At 35.3% G+C, this 20,967-nt stretch overlaps 4 protein-coding genes across 5 annotated transcripts in view; 1 reads left to right on the top strand and 3 right to left on the bottom strand.

Annotated features, from left to right (window-relative positions):
* LOC118271082 (glutaredoxin domain-containing cysteine-rich protein CG31559) overlaps nucleotides 1-3,472 on the top strand; it is a 92,328-nt gene extending 88,856 nt beyond the window's left edge. For both annotated transcript variants that reach the window (XM_050695869.1, XM_050695870.1), the window contains exon 5: nucleotides 1,865-3,472. In XM_050695869.1, coding sequence (XP_050551826.1) covers nucleotides 1,865-2,041 — 177 coding nt within the window. In that variant the 3' untranslated portion in view covers nucleotides 2,042-3,472. The remainder of the gene's footprint in view (nucleotides 1-1,864) is intronic.
* A 314-nt stretch (nucleotides 3,473-3,786) lies between these two features.
* LOC118271081 (uncharacterized) lies at nucleotides 3,787-8,953 on the bottom strand. Its single transcript, XM_050695693.1, has 9 exons — nucleotides 8,913-8,953; nucleotides 8,300-8,558; nucleotides 7,849-7,959; nucleotides 7,209-7,441; nucleotides 6,454-6,705; nucleotides 5,955-6,057; nucleotides 4,950-5,045; nucleotides 4,016-4,171; nucleotides 3,787-3,834 (listed from the first exon to the last, which is right to left on the bottom strand). Exons 1-9 carry the CDS (start codon nucleotides 8,951-8,953, stop codon nucleotides 3,787-3,789), a joined length of 1,299 nt encoding a protein of 432 aa, XP_050551650.1.
* A 1,452-nt stretch (nucleotides 8,954-10,405) lies between these two features.
* LOC118271080 (uncharacterized) lies at nucleotides 10,406-14,187 on the bottom strand. The gene is made up of 9 exons (XM_035586963.2): nucleotides 14,102-14,187; nucleotides 13,571-13,829; nucleotides 13,106-13,216; nucleotides 12,790-13,022; nucleotides 12,152-12,403; nucleotides 11,702-11,804; nucleotides 11,337-11,432; nucleotides 10,788-10,943; nucleotides 10,406-10,453 (listed from the first exon to the last, which is right to left on the bottom strand). Exons 1-9 carry the CDS (start codon nucleotides 14,140-14,142, stop codon nucleotides 10,406-10,408), a joined length of 1,299 nt encoding a protein of 432 aa, XP_035442856.2. The 5' UTR covers nucleotides 14,143-14,187.
* Nucleotides 14,188-15,409: 1,222 nt separating this feature from the next.
* LOC118271167 (uncharacterized) lies at nucleotides 15,410-20,283 on the bottom strand. The gene is made up of 9 exons (XM_050695876.1): nucleotides 20,172-20,283; nucleotides 19,490-19,748; nucleotides 18,968-19,078; nucleotides 18,293-18,525; nucleotides 17,772-18,023; nucleotides 17,098-17,200; nucleotides 16,655-16,750; nucleotides 16,051-16,206; nucleotides 15,410-15,609 (listed from the first exon to the last, which is right to left on the bottom strand). The coding sequence occupies exons 1-9, from the start codon at nucleotides 20,210-20,212 to the stop codon at nucleotides 15,562-15,564; spliced, it is 1,299 nt and encodes a 432-aa protein (XP_050551833.1). The 5' UTR covers nucleotides 20,213-20,283; the 3' UTR covers nucleotides 15,410-15,561.
* Nucleotides 20,284-20,967: the final 684 nt, after the last annotated feature.

Here is a 20,967-nt window from a genome sequence, read left to right as displayed (position 1 = left end):
ACGCTCTCTGGGTGTAGTTAACCCATAGACACGGGAACGTGTACAGTAAAGGGCGTATTTCACGCCTTAAATTAGTCTTAAAACTTCAGGGACTAAATAGCGTTTACATTACTTTTGACTGACGACTCAAGCCAAGTCTAAACAAATTCAGTCATACCACCAACAACCACTAACGATGCAATTACAAAACATGGTTTCATAATGTTTAAACTGTGTTATCGTAAATTATTGCGTTATGTGTAAATTTGATAAAGGTAAAGGTGACTTGAAGGTCGCTATTGAAGAACAGGTTCAATTGACGTGCGGATACGAAGATTGAAACTATCAATGCTTGTTGTATATGACCTTTGTTGAACTCACTATTTAAATTATACTGCCTTTCCGCCCGCGGCTTCGTACGTGATTTTTTAGGGGTTCAGAGGCAGATTTACAAAAATAAAATGATGTGCATATTATATACCCCTTCTGGGATAAAAGGCGTGACGTTGTATGTGTAAAATGATGCACGATTTTTTTGTTAATCAAAATGAGTCCATATACAATATTTTTGCTTTCTATCTTGAAAATTACAAAAATTTTTCCCTATTTCAGGGGGGTTAGAAGGCAATAAAAACTATCCTTTGCTACTCTCAATCACTTCAACTATGTTGACTAAAATCATGTCAATACGTCGTTCCGTTTTGCCGTGAAAGACGGACAAATAAACAGACACACTTTGGCATTTGTAATATCAGTATGGAAGTACGGATTGTTGTTTTGACCTTTCAAAGTGTGTTTCGTTACGTTGAAACATTACTATATTCATTGATTGATGCTATACAAATTGAGGAGTATTTGTATTTGTACTCGCTGTTGGAGATTTGTTTCGGTCACTGTGGCAAAGTTGTTGAATATTTTTAAAAGGTGTGGTAGAACATGAGTGGTGCAATATGGTTCTAAGTACCAAATCTATCGAGTTTAGCTCCGACTTGAAAAGCAGGAGTAGGAACGGGGTGATTTTTAGTTAGTAAGAGTCTGACACTCTCTCTCGCCTCGTTCGATTAGATAATGCTCTGAAATAACACGTAGGCATTTTATCATACAGGAACGCGGACAAAGTCACTGTTTGCATTTTATCCCACAGAAACGCAGGAAAAGCCGCTGGCAGAAGATAATTTAATATTATATCTTTTAATATAAGAACAAGTTCTCAAATCAATACCAACTTTGATAAAATTGGGTCAAGACCAACTCACGTTGAACTCCATCTTTCTAAGGAAAACAAATGAAGTACATCGTGTGTGCCTACTAGTCATCTTCTACTTCTATAGATGACAAAGACGTAGCATATGCCGGACGTGCATCCTCTGCTTGACATGTTGTTACAAACTGTTTACCTGTCTTAGTAGATAGTCTAAGGCAAGAGAAAATAGCGATAATAAAATTATTGTAGGTTTGGCGTAGTCCGTTTCCACCAGTACTATGCTATGTGTACCATTATTGGTATATGATTACCAGTATATGATTGGTGGAAGTCAAACGCGTCCACAGCAATGACGCATAGCACATCTCTGGAACAGCACTCTAAGCGAGAGATCTGATAAACATTACTTATGACAGTTCGCACGTTTGTAACGGCCCAACTATAATAAGATAATTTTCTTTTTCTTTGTAAATTGTGTATTAATAAAAAAAATAACAGTTTAGTAAAAAGTATTTGGTATTACATTTTAATACTATCGGTGATTCAGTCTTCAATATTCTCTTGATAAGGTTAAAAACTCATGTAATTTCAATCAACAATAGTTTTTGCAATGACCAATAGTGTTTACTACCAGAAAACATATATTTTTCTTCGCTAAAATATTTATTTTCTCAATTCCAGAGTCCAGACGCGTGCAACACCTGCCAAATGTGTGGTGGATTCCGTCTCCTGCCCTGCAGGATCTGCAATGGATCCAAGAAGAGCCTCCACAGGAACCATTTCACTGCAGAATTTGTGGCCCTCAAGTGTATGAATTGTGATGAAGTGGGCCTAGTCAGGTGTGAGGCCTGCTGTTAAAGAAATACAAAATTCGAGCTTAGAAAAAAAAATATGGGTTACTTACAAGTAAGGACAGAAATAGTTGCAAATCAAAATTTTTCCATTAGTAATGTTTTACTTTTGAAATAGGTACTGTAAATTTTATTTGTACTAAGATTTTTTTTTTGGTAGTTGTAAATTGAACGGGAATGTAATTTAGAATCGAGTTGGGAGAATACTTACAAAATATTTCCTTTTCATAAAGTTTTTTTTTTCATGATAGGGTTACTAAACAAATCAGAAGCTTGTGGAAATGCTTCAAAACGCTAAGAAAATATTAGTAAAGTTTGCTTTTAAAAGTAAACGAATAAATCACAAAAGTCATTTTAGTTCGAATATAACGAGATTTACTTTAACGCCATCTATCGGTGTTAATGGAGATTATTTCTTATAATTCAATGAGATTTATCAAATTGCTTATTTTTACTTAAAATAACGCATTGAGTATGTGAAAAAATAATCTACAAATGTAATTATTAAGCGATATTATATTTAAAAATTCATAATTTTCCCCAAAACGGGCATTTTCTTTATAATTATTATTGTAATCTTAGTTTAGAAAATATTATTGCTATTCTTATAGGTTGGCTAACTTTTTAAATTCAATATTTTTGTGTATATAGCGAAACAGGTCAGCCTTCGTAAGTAGAATAAATTTTGTAAAATATCTTCACGAATTAATCCTACAAGAATTATTTTGGGGCAAATACATTAAAAATTTTGTTTTATAAATTTAGATTTTATAAATAGTTGCTTTACAGTGTGACTTATAACAACTTAAAATGGATTTTAAATAAATTATAAATACATTCATTTTACTAGTGGCATTGTAAATTATTTTGTTTTACTCTTTAATGCAGCAACTTGACTTATTTCAAAATAAAACGGTCACTGATAAAACGAAAAGATCTTCATACATTTAAAGCAGTAAAATGAAATATTTACAATTGAGTTAATATTTTTACCAGCAGTGTAATTTTATATACTTAGTATGTAACTATTTGAATACATTTATAAGTTGAATAATTTGAAATTATAATTTCCCCTCAAATGTTACTATTTACAAAGATGAAGTACTAAGAGGGGTACAATAAAGTGTCCGATTTTCAAAGCGTGAAGATATTATAAGTTCCTGAACAAAATATTCAGGAAAAATTATTTTAGGTACAGATATTAATAATATGCCATAATTTAGCTGCAATATTTTTATTCTTTTTATACAAATGTTTATATTTTTTTGTTAAACTTAGCATATATTTAACATGACGGTATGTTAAAAGGTCACGTTTTAACAAAATGAAGTATGGAATATAAAATGTATTTATTTTTAATGTGGATAAAATTAGTTTTTAAATACATCATGGTGATTTATAATTCTCAATGTTAAGGGAATAAAACTTTGCATGTTTACTTGTGTTGTTTTATTTAATGAGTATTTAGCGCAAAGGTACAATGGTGGTCACATGCGCCTGACCACCACTAATTTAATGAGATCCGTTCTCGAGCCCCGCCCCATGACCTTGAATTAACGAATGGAGCGGGAATTCTCGATGAAATACACAAGCATATTTTGCTGACTCAAGAATGAATTCTAAAAGAAAAACAAACAAGCGTATTTTTAAACAGTAAGATTTATAAGCAAAAAAACGTAAAATTTATATAATTATTTTTATAAATTACAAATTGAAATAATACTTTGTTACATATCCAAGATTATCTTCCATTCAGATGCTGCGTAAAAATGCGAAATACGATAGTGAAGTTTTCAAAATCTGAAACAAAAGACAATAGTTGCAACTTTTTAATTACTTTAGATACATGTATGTACGAGAGATTATTTATTTTCTTGCACTGAGCCGGAGCCCCGGTAACTTATAATAATTGTTTTCAAATTTGTTATTATTCTTTATTTTTCCAAACCCAGATATAAAAAAATTAACTCAAATTACTCACCGCCGCCATAGAAGTAACTCCAACATTAGCAACACCTAGAGCCTTCACATGTACCGGCTCCCTCACATTCATTAAAAAGAAGGCAAAAAACTTCCTATTTTTCGTATCCATACATTCCCATGGCACACTGTATACTGCGTTTAGTATTTTTTCACTCTGAAACATTATAAAATTCCTCTTATACCTAAAAGATCTCTACATACATCATCATCATCATGAACAGCTTGTAAGTAGCCACTGCTGATCAAAGGCCTCTTCCCACACCAGGAAGGATTGAGCATTAATCGCCACGCTTGCTCAATGTCGGTTGCCTAGTTTTCCTCACGATGTTTTCCTTCACCGTTTGCCAGTGGTATCTAAATAATCTTAGAAAGTACATATAACTCGGAAAAAGCCACATTAGTATCAACTAACTAACAAACTATCAACGTACTTGTATCGCCTATGGTGGTACGGGTGTCCATTGGCGGAGCCGATTGCTTACCATCAGGTGATCCATCTGCTCGTTTACCGGCTTATACCTTAAAAAAAATAGTCAACTGTTTACTATTAGCCATGGGTCTATACTGTATAAATAGTTTTGTATATAAAGAGTAAAATAAGTAATAACAATCTATATACGTAACGTAACGTCTTTACCTGCTTTTGTCCCCGAAGGGGTTGCAAGTGTGACATCCCAATCAAGGGACTCAGGTTCACCATTTGTGTAATAAGTCCCATGTAATAGGGCTGAGCCTATTGACATAATTTCTACAGTGGTAGCACGGAGTCCAGAAATGTGCCCGGTATATGGCAATAGGCTCATTTACCTATCTGGTTTAATTTCCAGTGCTGGTTTAATGGTGCAAAATATGTTAAACAATGTATATTTGTGTACCCCTTGAGATTAATAAATAAAAAAATATATGACAGAAAATACAGAACACTACTTTACCTCACTGCCAATAAGTTCGAATATGACAGATAACTGAATGAGTTGCTGAGTCGTTATTATTGTCAGAGGCAAATAACGCATAATGGCTGGCGCCGTCTGTAATGGAAACAATTTTGGAAAACGATTGCAGAAATGTTTTATAACGTTTTAAGATACAGGCAAGACATATAATCAGGGGCCTTAGTCTGCTAAATTATTACAATTGTCTCACAATGAGGGACGGAGCTATGTAGGTTGTATAGCTCCATCCCTCTTGCACTGATCAATGATCGACCATTCTGACACAATTGTAATAGCAGACTAAGGCCCCAGCATGAAGAATAATTATTCTAAGAAAGAAATAGGTAACAATGAGAAAACGCCATTGAAATTGGCACGGTAATTACATCTGAGGGTATGAGTTTGTTTTACGTTTACGAGATCAAAACGTTACTGCATTCGGCGCTCTGATAGGCTAGTGCAAGCCAACCAATCAGACCGTAGAACACTGTAACGTTTCTGATTTTTAGAATTAGAATTGCTACTAGGTTTATGAGTGAATGACAAATCTGTTTTGCTTTATAATGGGATAATTTACAAATTGACTGGTAAATAGAAAGAAGGCTTCGAACAGTAAGGAATAAAAGGAACAACAAAATGTTTCAAAAAGTTTTCTAAGAATTCTCAGAAGACGGTGGTTAATTGTAACTTTTTAATTTCAAAAAGTTTTCTAAGAATTCTCAATGTAACTTTTTAATATTAACTACCGTGGTGTTTAATAAATAAGTTATTGGTGGTTAATTGTAACTTTTTAATATTAACTACCGTACTATGTTGTAGTGTAGCGAGGTATTCCACATTGGGCACCTGTTTAAATGGCACCTGAGATATTCCACTTACGGCACCCATAGGTATTTTTCAAAGGTGCCATTTGTGGAATAATTTATAATTTAATACTAGTGTTGGGAAGTTTACGTTTCTCAGTATGCTACCACAACTGTGGAATACCTCAATGTAGCTACTAACCATTTGTGAGCATTCGAGCAATAACAAACATCCACTTGTCTGATGAAATAAGTAATATGCGAACAACATCGGCCCAAATACTTTTGATACTTTGTGGGTAAACCTGAAATCAGTTCAGAGTTATTTTAGGCTTGTTTAGAAAGTAAACTATTGGATAAAATCATTGTAGTATTTATTTTGGCAATCGTGAACCTTATCGATACGTTTTGTAATAACAGAAAATAAATTTATATTTAAACTTATTGGCAAAAGTATACTTTTTTTGGTTAATTTTATACAACGTTATTGATTTAAAATGTCGAATATCTATACATCAATAATATTTTTTATAACATTGTAAATTTGTTTTTGACTGAGCAATCGCTTTGAGCTTTATTTAGCGGTTACGATTACATTGGCTTTATTACTACTGACTAATGTCTTGCATTTTATTTAAAGTCGCCATTTCTTTTTCCACTTTCGTCCATTATCGATACCTTTTTTTTAACTACTGACTTACTCTAAAATCAGTCGATGATAATCAACACATTCTTTTAACTTCTTAGAAACTTCAACGAGTTGTTCTTCAGTATATTTGGCATGTGTTAATGTAACACCATCTTCTACTAAACAGCTAGTCTCTAAACTTGGTCTGGGAAAATTGTTCAGCATGTTAATTAGCATTTTGAAATGACCCCAAATATTGAACACCATTAAAGATAGTAAAAGATCGAACATGCAGAACCAGGTAGCGCAGAGATATGACAACGCCCTGAAACAGAAAACAAGAGTAATAAGAGTGGTCCATGACTGATTCTAGACCCAGCAAATCAACGAGCAAATAGGAAGCTTTTTGCTCGTTGATTTTTTTAACTTGATTGTGTCTGTCTGTCGCTCTGAAAAACATAAAAAACACCTTTTATGTCTTATGTCTCTAAATGGGCCAGAAGCCGACCATAGAAGTGCTTAATCGCGACCATTTTTGAGTTTCACACCTTACTTCGCACCTCGTTATTCAAATGCTCGCCGCTTCTTACAGTACGGTACGACGCTAGGTTTTCTGAAAACGGCCACCCTTTGTGATGAGTGACTAAAAGATTTTAGGATCTAAACTTAGCATAGAAAAAAATGTCTGGTAAATAACCCTTTTATGCGGGACTCACAATGTAACTGGCTAAAGTAAGTGTTAGATTGTAGATCTGACTTTGTCTACGTCTTCAAGGATTTAAAGGAGTACTCTTGTGTTAAGTGCGAAATCAGAGATTCAAAACTTACCAATTAATTATATTTGCAAGGAGATATCCTTTAATATCAGTAAAGGTATCAAATGGATACTTGTAATAAAGGGAATGTTCAAAAGTAGAGTTTTGTGTCCCCCCACTCCTGTATCTTCCAGCCACGTAGTTGTTGTACATTGGAATCAGGTTGAAACAAGACAAACCAAATAGCATTTGCGATAGTAGCCATAATGTAAACAGATGAGACATCAAGTGGACTTGTTTGTGTGTCTAAAACAAAGAAAGTCTGATTTATGTTCTTCTAAAAGTTAAAGAGTTATTTTTTTATGAAACAAGCCGGTAAACGAGCAGACGAATCACCTGATTGTAAGCAATCGCCGCCCATGGACACTTAAAACAACAGCACCAAGTGCGTTGCTGCCGGCCTTTTGGGGATTAGGAATTTAAGGGTTGTTGGGGATTTGAGGATTGGGAAGGAGGAAATTGGGTCTCCGGTAACCTCATTCACATAACTCAATACAACGCAAGCGTTATTTTACGTCGGTTTTCTGTGAGACCGTGGTATCACTTCGGTCGAGCCGCCCCTTTTGTGCCGAAGCATGAATAATCCAGTATATGAAACTAGAGAACCTCCAATGCTCAATGATATAATATTATAGTAAATAAATAAACAATACCTTCATAGCATATTCAGATTTATCTTTGAAGTAGAACAGATGGATGTCAGTGAAGAATTCTTTACTCAATTTCCGATATTTCTGGGAAAATGTCAGCGTGACTATTCTTGACTGTAAGATAAGAAATTAAAAAACACACAATAAATTAAGATTTATTCTTATAATAACGTAACGATCGTGAGACATACTAAATTAACTAAAAATCACTGTTTGTTGCGTCTGCGCACGCTGCTCATGATGAAGAGTCCTTCTGTGACTCGAAACTAGTAAAGGTTTTTCTTTATTAATAATACATGCGTAACCCGTGATTTTTAGTTAATGTCGTCGCAATGTGCACCTCTGCCTACCCTTTCGGGGATAAAAGGCGTGACGTTGCATTTTAGTTAATTTAAGATTTCAAAGAAAATTCGTATAAGTAAATAAGCATTAAATAATTATAGATCCCACTCACTATATCGATGAAAGTCATAAAAATCATGAGATAAGTGTGACCGGCTTCCAAGAAAGTAAGCTCATTATTATAGGCTCTGAGGTACAAACTAGCACCAAGTTGGCAGCCAATAGTAGCCAATAAGTAAAAGTACTTTAAAAATGTGTTCAAGGCAACGGGTTCCTTTTCTCCTAACTCTTTCTGAGGCCAAGAAGCGATGACGCGTAGAGTGAAGCGCAAGATCTTAATATAAAGGTAATCAGAGGGAGAGTTGATGCCACTGTAAAAGAAAATTTAAATATGAACACGTAAGGTTCGGTATTCAATGAGGATGAGATTGCAACAACTTAAAAAATAGATTTTAGCCGCGACTTCGTTCGCTTGGAATATGGGGTTGAACTGTGGCAGAATATGGTTTTTTTGACTAATAAAGATTTCCAGCTCCTCCGCTGTAGGTGATAGCGTGATAATAAGTAACTATATGTTGACCCAACTTGTTAATAATATTCATGCAACTATATTTTTGATTTCAATATCGATAGTAGTTCACGCCCCTAGTATTATTTAAAAAAAAATCAACGTACGGTACAGTTTTGTCTTTCCTAGGATTATATTATAAGTATAAATTACTTACTGCACAGCTTCGTTTTCGAATAGAAATTTTTTGAGACCCATCGCTATTAGCAATACACTGACAACCTAACAAGAAAAGCTCTTACTCAAAAAAATGCTTAATATTTTTCTCTTCACCTATGAACGATTCATGGGAGAGTGAACATATTAAATAAGGTCTATTAAACAATTCACTTTGTTTGGATGATAATAAAAAAGCATAAGGATAGCACTACACACTCCTCTGTTATATTTTTTTATTTGAAAATTATACATGGTGTGATTGAAACCACGACCTTAGCTGACAGTTATAGGAGATCTGTCAACTTCTATACTAAATTAGGCCACAACGGATAAAAATGACGGACAAAATGCTGTGGGTTTTTTGAGGGTGAAAATCATCCAATGACTTCTCCTGCCTTGGACAAGGCGAGAGGGAGTGTCAGACTCTTACTGACTAAAAACCACCCCGTTCCTTCTCCTGCTTTTCGACCCGGAGCTCCGGTAAACCCGCTAGGTAGTCCGCAGCTCCGGTTTCAAAGACCTTCATTCCCAATTCGGGACATGCCAATACTTGAGAAATATGAAACAAATGAGAAATAATTGAAGGAGGGAAAATCGTCCAATGACTTCTCCCGCCTGGGTGATGCGAGGGAGATTGTCAGACACTTACTGACAAAAAAACCAACCCGTTCCGAGACCTGTTCTTCAAACCTGAGCCTCGGCAACCCGTTGAGCCACCTACGGCTTTGTATCTAGCATTAGCCCTACGGGGCATCATTTTTGGTGGTCTAATGGTGTTTTGACCACCGTCACGGTGCTGCTGCCGCTGCGACGTAAACAGTTTAATAAAATTGGGAGAATAAATATGATATTTTATTTTATTCAGTTACAGCCTGTATGATAATTTGCAGGTACTGAAACATACCATCACATACTGACGGATTGATCCTTTTCATTAGAAGATCAAAGTAAAATGTATATAATTAATATTAGAGTCAGTTTGTTCTTTTATTGCGTGATCATCTATTATTTGCATTTGATTCAACCTTGACCAAAGTATGGAGGATTAATAATTTTATTTGCTTGTCACATGTTGTTCATTATTTCTAGGAAATATGTATATAATAATGCATGCCTATAGCATATTTAAATAGTAGCCTTTGGTAATTTGGCAAATAACTTAACTAAAAGGCAATAGCAATTGGTTCAAAAATTAGACTATAATTTTTCTACAGTTTTTCTGCTAATAGTTCTTTTTATTGCCGATCAATTTGAAATTCTCCCATCTATGTTGTAGTATTATCAGGGAATGATTTTTTTATATCGAACAAAAAGACTTAAAATAAAATGCATAAATAAATTAATTCAGATTTTATTCAAAAAACAAAAACACAATTGATAATTATTATAACAGACGAAATAGTAGAAGAAATAGTATATTATTTATTTATTTATTTATTTAGTTAATAAACATACTTTAGTGAAAGATACCTATAATACTTTGTAGCCAATTCAGATGCTACGTAAAAACGTGAAATACGATAACGAAGTTCTCAAAATCTGAAACAAAAATTAAAATGAGTTAATACGTAATGATAATGCAAGTACAAAGGTTTAAATAACATTTTAAACCAATTCGATACAATTCTTTCACCACCGCTCGACGGGACTGATACCAAAACCTCTGCCTTATGTTTCGTCGTGTGACTCAGGCTCAAAGCCCTATCTCCTAAAAGGCCAGGAACGCACTTGTAACTCCTTTGGCGTTGCTTGTATCCATAGGCGACGCTAATTGCTTACCAACGGGTGATCCGTATGGTCGTTACCCGGGTTATCCCTTAAAAATGCTGTGTTACTGCTATTATCATAAATAACTTCAATTACTAGAACTTACCGCAGCCATAGACATGACGCCGACATTGGCAATGCCCAAAGCTTTCACATGTATTGGCTCCCTCACATTCATTAAGAAGAAAGAAACTAATCTTCTATTACTTGTGTCCATACATTCCCAGGGTATACTATACACGGCACTGAGTATTTTTTCGCTCTGCAACATTCTCAAAAATAAGTTATCGTACCTACAATATTTTTAACAAATTTCTATCGGGTTATTTTAACTAATTATATAAGTCCAGGATTGGGTAAAATAACTAATTAGATGGAAATATGGAGACCAAATTGGCGATACATTAAAATTGGGTCAAATTAAAAGTAAGGGAAAGCAAAGTCAGTTAAGGGAACTGACGGGCATGCATGAAAAGACTGATGATTGTTGATCAAGCGAAAGAGGTAAGTAAGATTCGTAGCAATTGGCGTTCCATTGTCTCTGCATAGCTGCTCATAGGAGACAGGCGTGAGGTTAAGTATATAAAGTAAAATGGGTGACCAACAATTTTTGGATAAATTGACATATTTCTGAAAAGGATGACAGTAATATTACCTCACTTCCGACTAGTTCAAAAATTACTGATAATTGAATAAGTTGCTGCGTCGACATTAATGTTAGAGGCAAATAACGCATAAGGGCTGGAGCTGTCTGAAATAAACGAAGTAAACCAATCAATATTTAACGTCATTTAAAAATGTCGCTTTACAAAAACAATACTAAAAATAATCATAATATAGAAAGGTTCCAATGAAATATTTTTCCAAAGTGAATTTCCCGCAGAAAACCTCGCAGGTCTAGTTGCAGAAACCCTACCATAATAATTATTCTTATGTGTAAAGAGATGGTCTTAATCAGAATAGATGGACAGCACAACTTATAAGTAACTACTTATAGAACAGAAAGCAGTAAAAACGCACCATCTGTGAACACTCCAGCAACAGCAAACAGCCGCTTGTCTGATGGTATATGTAATAGCAGAACAACATTGGTCCAAATACGTCTGATACATTGTTGGTAAAGCTGAAATCAGTTCTATGAAACTAAGTATAAAAGGTGTAAGGTGCGAAGACTGCCTCGTTGGTCGAGTAGTCAAAAGTGCGATTGCCAGACAGGGGGTCTCGGGTTAAATTGCCGGGTCGAGCAAAGAATAAATTTCTCAGTAGTAGCACGGAGCCTGTAATTGTGCACACCACTATTACATGGGATTTATAACACAGATAGTACAAAATGGGTGTACATTGTTCAGAAAACGCCAATGTCACTTAATGGCCTGCGCAGGAATCAATCCCGCGACACGTTGCATAACAGCCGGTCATCCAACCACTGTGCCAACCATGCAGTCAAATTAGGTAATTATACTGTCTTACTTAACAATCAATCGGTGAGAATCAACACATTGTTTAAGTCTTTTAAAAACTTCTACGAGTTCTTCTTCAGAATATTTTGCACTTGATATCGTCATTCCTCCTTCTATTAAACAGCTGGTATCTGATCGTGGTTTAGGAAAGTTGTTCAGAGTGTGAATAAGCATTTTTAAATGACCCCAAATATTAAACACCATTAGAGATAGAAAGAGATCGAACATGCAGAACCAGGTAGCACAGAGATACGATAATAGCCTGAAACAGAAAACATGAGTAACATGAGTGGTCCATAACTGGATCTAGATCTAGCAAAGCAAATAGCTAATAGCTTCACTAGAGGACTAAGCTATAGACAGCTACTTTAAAATTTTAGTTTGACGTTTCAAAAGTGCCTTCTTGACTTAATTAATGACGATGACTAAAAGAAAATGTGAATCAGCTAGCTAACTTTAAGGAAAATTGATACGATATTTAAATATGAGTAAAAGTAACGAATTGTTTTTTTAGGTATAGGCCAGTTACCGAGCAGATAGATCACCTGAAGATCACCTCTCCCATGGACACTCGCAACACTAGAGGTGCATTGCCTGTATTTTTGAGCCAGAAATTTTAAATACCATGAATTTCTCATTAATACTTACCAATTGATAATATTTGATAGAAGGTATCCTTTAATATCAGTGAGGGTATCAAATGGATACTTGAAATAAAGAGAATGTTCAAAAGTAGAGTTTTGTGTCCCCCCACTTCTGTATCTTCCAGCCACGTAGTTGTTGTACATGGGAATCAGGTTGAAACAAGACAAACCAAATAGCATTTGTGATAGTAGGCATAATGTAAACAGATGAGACATCAAGTGCACTTGTTTATAAGTCTGAAATAAAATTATAAAAATTGCAAAGACCTTCCTCGAGAATCTAGTTTTACTTAAACACAAACCGAAACTTTGCTCATTACCTTCATAGCATATTCAGAACTATCTTTGAAGTAGAACAGATGTATTTTAGTAAGAAATTCTTTGCTCACTTTCCGATATTCCTGGGAAAATGTGAGCATGGTGATCCTGGACTGCAATCAAATTAGATTTAAGTTAAAACATAAAAGCTCAAAATTACATCGAAATAAGGAACATGTCGGTAAGCGACTGGCACTGACTGGATCAAAGGCAGTAAGTAGATGAAACCGGGCTGATGATGATATGGCTATGACTTCTCTCCCAGAGCAAGGCGAGAGGGAGTGTCAAACTCTTACTATCTAAAAACCACCCCGTTCCTACTCCTGCTTTTCGAGCCGGAGCACCGGTAAACCCGCTAGGTAGTCCGCAGCTCCGGAGTGAAGATAAGGCTGGAACATTATTGTATACATACGAAGGCCTTTGATTCAGTGGTTCAAGATTAACGCAAGAAAAAGGATAATACTCACGATATCAATGAAAGTCATTAAAATCATCAGATAAGTATGGCCAGCTTCCAAAAAAGTAAGTTCACTGTTATACGCCCTGAGGTACATAGTGGAACCGTATTGGCAGCCAATGGTTACCAATAAGTAAAAGTACTTCAAAAATGTGTTCAAGGCCACGGGCTCTTTCTCTCCCAGTTCCTTCTGTGGCCAGGAGCCGATGATACGCAGATTAAAGCGTAAAATCTTGATGTAAAGGTAGTCTTTGGGAGAATTGATGCCACTGTGAAATATAGTTGATTTAACATAAAGATGTGAAAAGGAACCAGTGACTGTTTTTTGTGACATTAGGATCATGCGTGATTTGAGGTGGATCAAGGTGAAATGGGAAGCTCAGGACCATTGGAGATGGAGGATCTCATGACGCCTTCTGGCCCATTTAGGGCACATAGGGCTGTAAGTCCAGTTAGGTAAGGTTTCACGCTATTAAGTTCTATTTTTATGATGACGATATTGATATTAGGGTCATCGGTAAGATCAATTTAAATAACTTACTGTACTGCTTCGTTTCCGAAAAGAAAATTTCTTAAACCCATCTTTGACAAAAAATAATAAACAAGTTAGATCAATATTGCATTATTTCTTGGCCTATCGTCAAACCTCATTTGAGTATAATCTTGTAAATTCTTCTTGTTCAATAGTAAAAGTGTATGGTAAGGTTACAGAAATAAGATTTTCAACTTTCCATACGTGCATTTGAAGGACAAGCTCACAAGTTTACTAAGTATCGCTTGCGATTAAAATACTTGGCACGTGTAAAAATTGTAGCAAAAAATTACCCTATAGTGTGGGAGGTATTTTATATGAATTTTGTGATCAGAATCTTCGACGATTAAGTCTTTGACTGCCAATAGAAAACTGTTGAAGGCAAATCCTCCGCTAACGTCGGTCACCGGTGACAACCACGGCGTTCAATGTGTTAAGTATTCTTCGTTGTGTCAGATTATATATCTGACGATTTAAATGCTTTCAAAAATGTAGGTACTGAGGCATTCTCCAAATCATATTTTTCATATGTGATACTCCTGATTCGGCACAAACAGGCCGGTTTGACCGGAGTTGTATCACAGCCTCGCATTAAACCAGAGTATAAATAGCCCCCTACAATGTATTTCACAAGATGAGTTAACCAAAGCCAGCGTTGCGAATGCCATAGGTAACCCGGATTGCTTACCATCAGATTGTTCGTCTGTAAATGTAGACCCATTTACATACTGTAAGCCAATATTTAAGAAACTTGAGATTTGTTCAGTACCTCATGTGTATATTGAAGAAATCTGTTAATTCATCGAACCCTAATCTAAATTAGATTTATAAGCAGTTTTTTGCACCTGTATGTAAGAATCCCAGTAACTCTTCATCCGAGCCTTTAAAATTGCAAACGGTTAACAAAAAGTATGGGTAAAATGATTTTTTACCCCTGGCAACACAGTAACACTGAACTCTAATTGTGTCAAATTACTGTCATATTGTTATTATGTCATTTTGTCATTAAAATGTAGGCAAGAAATAAATCAAGGTGAAATTCGATTATTGATTTGAGTGTATAGAGGATTGCAATGGGTTTTGGACCTTCTTGCGAAGATATTATAAGGTTGAAAATATGATCAGTATAGCTTGTCATACTGGAAGGGCTCCTTTTTTTCTAGAAATGTATTTTTAGTATCTTTCTTTTTACCTCCACGTGCAATCGAATACTCTATATATATCTTAATTTTGAATGATTCTACATCTAAATTAATAAATTTCATGATTTTGTGAAATCAGAATTTAATGAGACAAAATAAAAACAAAAAAGGTGTTCAAATCATTTATTAAATACATTATTAATTACTTAGTAAAAGTATTAGTTGATTACTAAATATTAACATAATATAGACACAGTGTGAAAATTAATTTTAAAACATCTTGCAAGATAGCATTAATAAGTTCAAATTTTCGAAATTATAACAAATTCAAATGCTGCGTAAGAAGGTGAAATACGACAACGAAGTTCTCAAAATCTGAAAAAAAAAAACATTTATGTTAGTTTACAGCACTGTATTTAGTATTTACATATAACTTTGATTCAGCCGTAAATGTATTAAATAATATTCCGTCAACGTGGCCAAAATAGACCATATTTTATTTGGTCAAAATAAGGATGACGAGTACACGATGTTTACAAGTGGACAGTCTACTTTTGTTAATTTTCGTTTCACTATCCTAGGCATCATGATCTAGATCTCTCCACTTCACTTGATCCGGAGCTGCGGACTACCTAGCAGGTTTACCAGGGCTCCAGCTCGACAAGCAGGAGTAGGATCGGGGTGGTTTTTAGTCAGTAAGAGTCTGCCTCCCTCTACTCCCTCTCACCTCACCCAAGGCGGGAGAAGTCATTAGATCATTTTCCCTCTTAAAAAATGGATCAGGGTCACTAAACCTTCAATTACTCTACAACTTACCGCAGCCATAGTGGTGACACCGACATTGGCAATGCCCAGAGGTTTCACAGCTATTGGCTCCTTAACATTCATTAGAAAGAATATAACAAACTTTCTATTACTGGTGTCCATACATTCCCATGGTACACTGTATACAGCGTCAGGTAACTTTTCGCTCTGAAACATAATTATCATTGTATCTATTTTCTTGTATAAAATGTTCAAGTGCCTTCACTGGTCTGGTTCAATGGTCTTTTATTTGGATCAGACTCTTGTCTAACGCAAGAAATTTTATAATTATATCCCTTTCAGGTCTTCCTCATTATATTATTAATTTAAAAGACTTAAGGCCCTCGCCTATAGTGAATTTTTCGTACGCTATGCTGTCACGTTTTTAGTTAACATACGACAGCACTACTATTAATGCATGTTACTTTTATGAGCACTTTGCACTTGTATCGATGCAGACCCGCAACAGTAATGCTACTTCATAGCTACTAAAAGTCGCCTTAGCCGAGGGCCCTAATACGTTAAGTGACTAATATACAAGCAATAGTCGCCCACCTAATTCTCTAACTGAAAACAATAATGATATAGACATTTCTGAGCTGCATAAAAGTTTTACCTCAGTTCCAATTAGTTCAAAAATTACTGATAACTGTATAAGTTGCTGGGTGCATACTATTGTCAGCGGCAAATAACGCATTAGTACTGGTGCTGTCTGAAAAATAAATGGTATACAGTTATTTCAACAACAATTTAAAGCGTGTTGTATGAAATATTATATATAAAAAAAACAGTTAATCATGTGATCCGAACAGAATTATTACTAAGTTACCTGACCAACCCAAAAAAGCTATCATCATCAGAATTATGATTATGAAACGAGCTTTTATTCTACCAAATAATCTTCGGTGCCAGTGCTCGCTATCAGGTGATCTGATTACTCATTTGCCGCCTTATTCCATAAAAGTAACCAACAGTTACTTACACCTTCAGAAATTGACTGTTTTCCGTCAATTATGAAATAGATACACCGTTATTAAAACCAAATAAAAAAAAACAAACCATCTGTGAACACTCCAGTAACAGCAAACAGCCGCTTGTCTGATGGTATAAATAATAGCAGATCAACATTGGACCAAAAACATCAGAAACTTTGCTATTGAACCTGTAATCAGTTTGTCAAAATTACATCACAACAACGCTTGCGTTGTGTTTTGTTATGAGAGAAGGCCCAATTACCCTCCTTGCTAATCTTTCCAATACCTGATTATCCAACCCTTAAATTCCTAACCCCTCAAAAGGCTAGCAATCCATTTGTAGTTTGTCCTCTGGTGTTTTGGGTGCCCATGGGCGGCGGCAATTGCTTCCCATCCGGTGATCCGTCTGCTGGTTTACCGGCTTATATCATAAAATACTCACAAAGTGAAATAGTTTTATAGATTGCCCGCTTGTTTCAATTTAATGGTGTTCTTCGTCGTCCTTCCAACTACATTCAATTTTAAATATAAGAAGGATGGATAGACTAAACGAAATTAGATAAGTTTCATATTTACAGTTTAGTTATTAATTAATTAACGTCCGTATTTCACTAGTAACTTTCTTGGAATTGTTCTACGCGTTTCCTCACGCTGAGTAACTTTTAATTAGTGACAGTTTAAAGGTGATTGATAAAAATTACCATAACATTCATTCTCAAATAGTTAAAATAGTTCGAGAGCAGCCCATTTTTTACTTACTCAACGATCCGTCGGTGATAATTAACACATTCTTTTAACTTATCTAGAATTTGTACGGATTCCTCTTCCGAATATTTTGCACTAGTAACTGTTAAGCCTCCGTCTATTGTGATAGTAGTTTCCAAACTTGGTCTAGGAAAATTATGCAAGGTATGTGTAAGCATTTTCAGATGTCCCCAAATATTGAACACCATCAAGGATAGAATTAGGTCACACATGCAGAACCAGGTTACACAGAGACAAGACAATATCCTGTAAGAGAAAAAAAAAATTATATCCATACTAGCTACCCACCCCAGCTTCGCCTAGGTGCAATGGTGATATATTATGCATCTATTATACATATAAATATTCCTCTTGAATCACTCTTCGTAAAAAGCTTCCTGTGGCCAAATCCTTTTCATAGGCATCGAGTACATCCCGATCACCCAAAATGATCATTATTAATGATCATAATTAAATTAATAAGAGTAAATGAAATCTACTTAGGCTGGTCAATAATAAATTAGTTTGAAACTTACCAATTAATTATATTAGCTACGATGTACCCCTTCACTTCGGTGAGTGTGTCAAATGGATACTTGTAGTATAGAGAATGTTCAAAAGTAGAGTTTTGAGTACCACCAGGCTTATATCTTCCAGCAGTATAGTTATAGTACATAGGTATGAGATTAAAAAAAATCACACCAAACACCATTTGAAATAATAACCACAAAGTAAATAAATGAGATAGCAAATGCACCCGTTTGTGAGTCTAAAATAAAAAAAAAGTTGACCTGAAAAAAGAAAAAGTGTTCCCCAAGGAAGTATATTGGGATCCTCGCATTATGTTATTTAAAAATGTCACCCCGTCACCAGTATTTTCTCCATAAAATCAAATAAGACCAGTCTTAAAACCAAAAAAGGAAATAACACAGGTTTTTGGCACGTTACGTAGCAGCTGGTTACCCAGCTACTGCAACAATCATGCACTAGTATTTATATTTTTTTAATAAAATAATGGAACAATGCCTGTTTTCCCCAACATCGCTTAAATTTTAAGGAATTCCTAAGCGAAGACCTGACCCTTAGTGACAGATACATTTTCACAATTAGATAAGGGACACTTATCTAATTTATCTTTGGGAATATAGGTAAGAAGTAAGTTTAGGTGTTCGCTTGTGCTTCGTTAATTTGGACATTAATTAATACAATACCTCCATTGCATATTCAGATACATTTTTAAAATAGAAGAGATGCATTTTCGTGAAAAATTCTTTGCAAATTTTTCTGTATTCTGTAGAAAATGTGAGCGAGATAATTCTGGACTGTAAAGAGACAAAATCATATTTTATTAATCTATTGTCCCTATCGACAAGTGTGAGAGAGCCACGCTTCGACACCAATGGGCCGGCTCGACCAAAGTGATACTACAGCCTCACACAAAATTAATGTGAAACAACGTGTGTGTTGTGGTTTTTGTGTGTGAGGTGAGGCCCAATTACCTCACTTCCCAATCTTTCCAAACCCCGATTCCCTAACAATTCTTAAATTCCTAATCCTCAAAAGGCTGGCAATGCACTTGTAACGCCTCCGGTGTTTCGGGCGTCAATAGGCGACGGTGATTGCTTACCATCAGGTGATCCGTCTGCTCGTTTACCGGCTTATACCATAAAAAATATTTTTTTTCCAAAAAGTAATCTGATGGAGGAAAGGAAACTATCAAAGATTCTACTCACTATATCAATAAATGTCATCATAATCATAAGGTAATTGTGGCCAGCTTCCATCATGGTAAGTTCATCATTGTACGCTCTCAGGTAAAGATACGAACCGAACTGACAGCCAATGGTAACCACTAAATAAAAATACTTCAGAAAATTATTCAAGTACACAGGTTCCTTCTCTCCCATTTCTCTTTGAGGCCAGGTCGCGATGACACGCAAAGTCATGCGTAAGAGTTTAACGTACAAGTAATCAGTTGGAGCAGTAATGCCCCTGAAAAAAAATTTACTTCTGCTAATGACATGATGATGAAGTACAAAAAAATATAATATAATCTTGATAGTGCTGTTATTTTAAAATAATAAAGTCTGTTGTGTATATTGTCATTTTATATTCAAGTCAAAATCATTTATTTCAATTAAAAAAGCAATGCACTTTTAAACATCAAAGCAAATATTTAAATATTGAAAATGTCAGTCTGTCAGTCAGTCCTCTAGTGAAGATATTTGCTCGTTCCTAAGTGTAGATTCATATGAAGAAGAACGAGCAAGAAACGCAACACAAGCTGGCAACGCACTTGTAACGCCTCTGGTGTTTCAGGTATCCAAGGGCAAGTTACCATCAGGTGATCCGTCTGCACGTTTACCGGCTTATACCATAAAAAACTTCATACTTATTCCATAGTCCATTACTTACTTCACACATTCATTTTCAAAGAGAAAGTGTTTAAGACCCATCTCTGTGAAAAAAAAACTGTAATCTGATCTGGACCTGTTACAGTGCTATCTTGTATCGTGCTACGATTGCCTATAGGGAACTTTCATATATTCGGGCCTATAGCATTGTTTATACTATAAGTATACTATATAATACTATCGTCTCTCTAGCTTAAGAATCAAGGAGATATTATACTTTCCTTTTATAATTGGGTAAAGTTTCCAGTCAGTTATACCGTCCGAAGTATCCCATATACAGGGGTGTTTTTTTTTTCTTTTTATTTGGTACCTAATTAATTTTTGTTAGGTACCTACTAACCAAGTTTAGAACTTACTGAATGTTATGCTTTGTAAGAAAGACTGCCGAACAAGGGGTCTCGGGTTCGATTCCCGGGTCGGGCAAAGTATTACTGGGCTTTTTCGCATTTACGAAAGTTACTCAGTAGTAGCACGGAGTCTGGAATTGTGTCCAGGATATGGCAATCGGCTCACCCCCTATTACATGGGACTTTAACACAAAATGGTGAAAAGTGGGTGTACATTGTATAGCGGCATTACGTGCCGTAATATGCACTTCTGCCTACCCCTTCGGGGATAAAAGGCGTGAAGTTGTGTGTGTGTGCGTGTGTTAAAAATTTTTTTTCAAATTGTGACCACTATGTACCGTAGTCATATCAATATTGATCATCAGTCATATCACATTAAAATTTGTTTGGATGTTTGTCCGTCAATAACGCTGAAATTACTGAACGGATTTTGTTGAAATTAGGTATTTG

This window comes from Spodoptera frugiperda, chromosome 9 (genome assembly GCF_023101765.2).
Source record: "Spodoptera frugiperda isolate SF20-4 chromosome 9, AGI-APGP_CSIRO_Sfru_2.0, whole genome shotgun sequence".
In the NCBI taxonomy this organism is placed as follows: Eukaryota; Metazoa; Arthropoda; class Insecta; order Lepidoptera; family Noctuidae; genus Spodoptera; species Spodoptera frugiperda.
Note: the sequence above shows the minus strand (reverse complement) of the source record. Positions and strands in the feature narration are given on the sequence as shown.

Bases quoted from the DNA above. Each gene is read 5' to 3' on its own strand.
- LOC118271080 (XM_035586963.2), bottom strand. From the start codon at position 14,142: ATGGGTTTAAGAAATTTTCTTTTCGGAAACGAAGCAGTACA. The intron at 13,023-13,105 runs GTAATGAGCAAA...ATTTTATTTCAG, and splicing joins GTTCTGAATATGCTATGAAG to ACTTATAAACAAGTGCACTT. The intron at 11,433-11,701 runs GTGCGTTTTTAC...CGTTTATTTCAG, and splicing joins TGCTGGAGTGTTCACAGATG to ACAGCTCCAGCCCTTATGCG.
- LOC118271167 (XM_050695876.1), bottom strand. From the start codon at position 20,212: ATGGGTCTTAAACACTTTCTCTTTGAAAATGAATGTGTGAA. The intron at 19,749-20,171 runs GTAAGTAATGGA...ATTTTTTTTCAG, and splicing joins TTTGAAAATGAATGTGTGAA to GGGCATTACTGCTCCAACTG. The intron at 16,207-16,654 runs GTAAAACTTTTA...ATTATGTTTCAG, and splicing joins TTGAACTAATTGGAACTGAG to AGCGAAAAGTTACCTGACGC.
- LOC118271081 (XM_050695693.1), bottom strand. From the start codon at position 8,953: ATGGGTCTCAAAAAATTTCTATTCGAAAACGAAGCTGTGCA. The intron at 8,559-8,912 runs GTAAGTAATTTA...TTTCTTTTACAG, and splicing joins TTCGAAAACGAAGCTGTGCA to TGGCATCAACTCTCCCTCTG. The intron at 5,046-5,954 runs GTTAGTAGCTAC...TTTCCATTACAG, and splicing joins TGCTCGAATGCTCACAAATG to ACGGCGCCAGCCATTATGCG.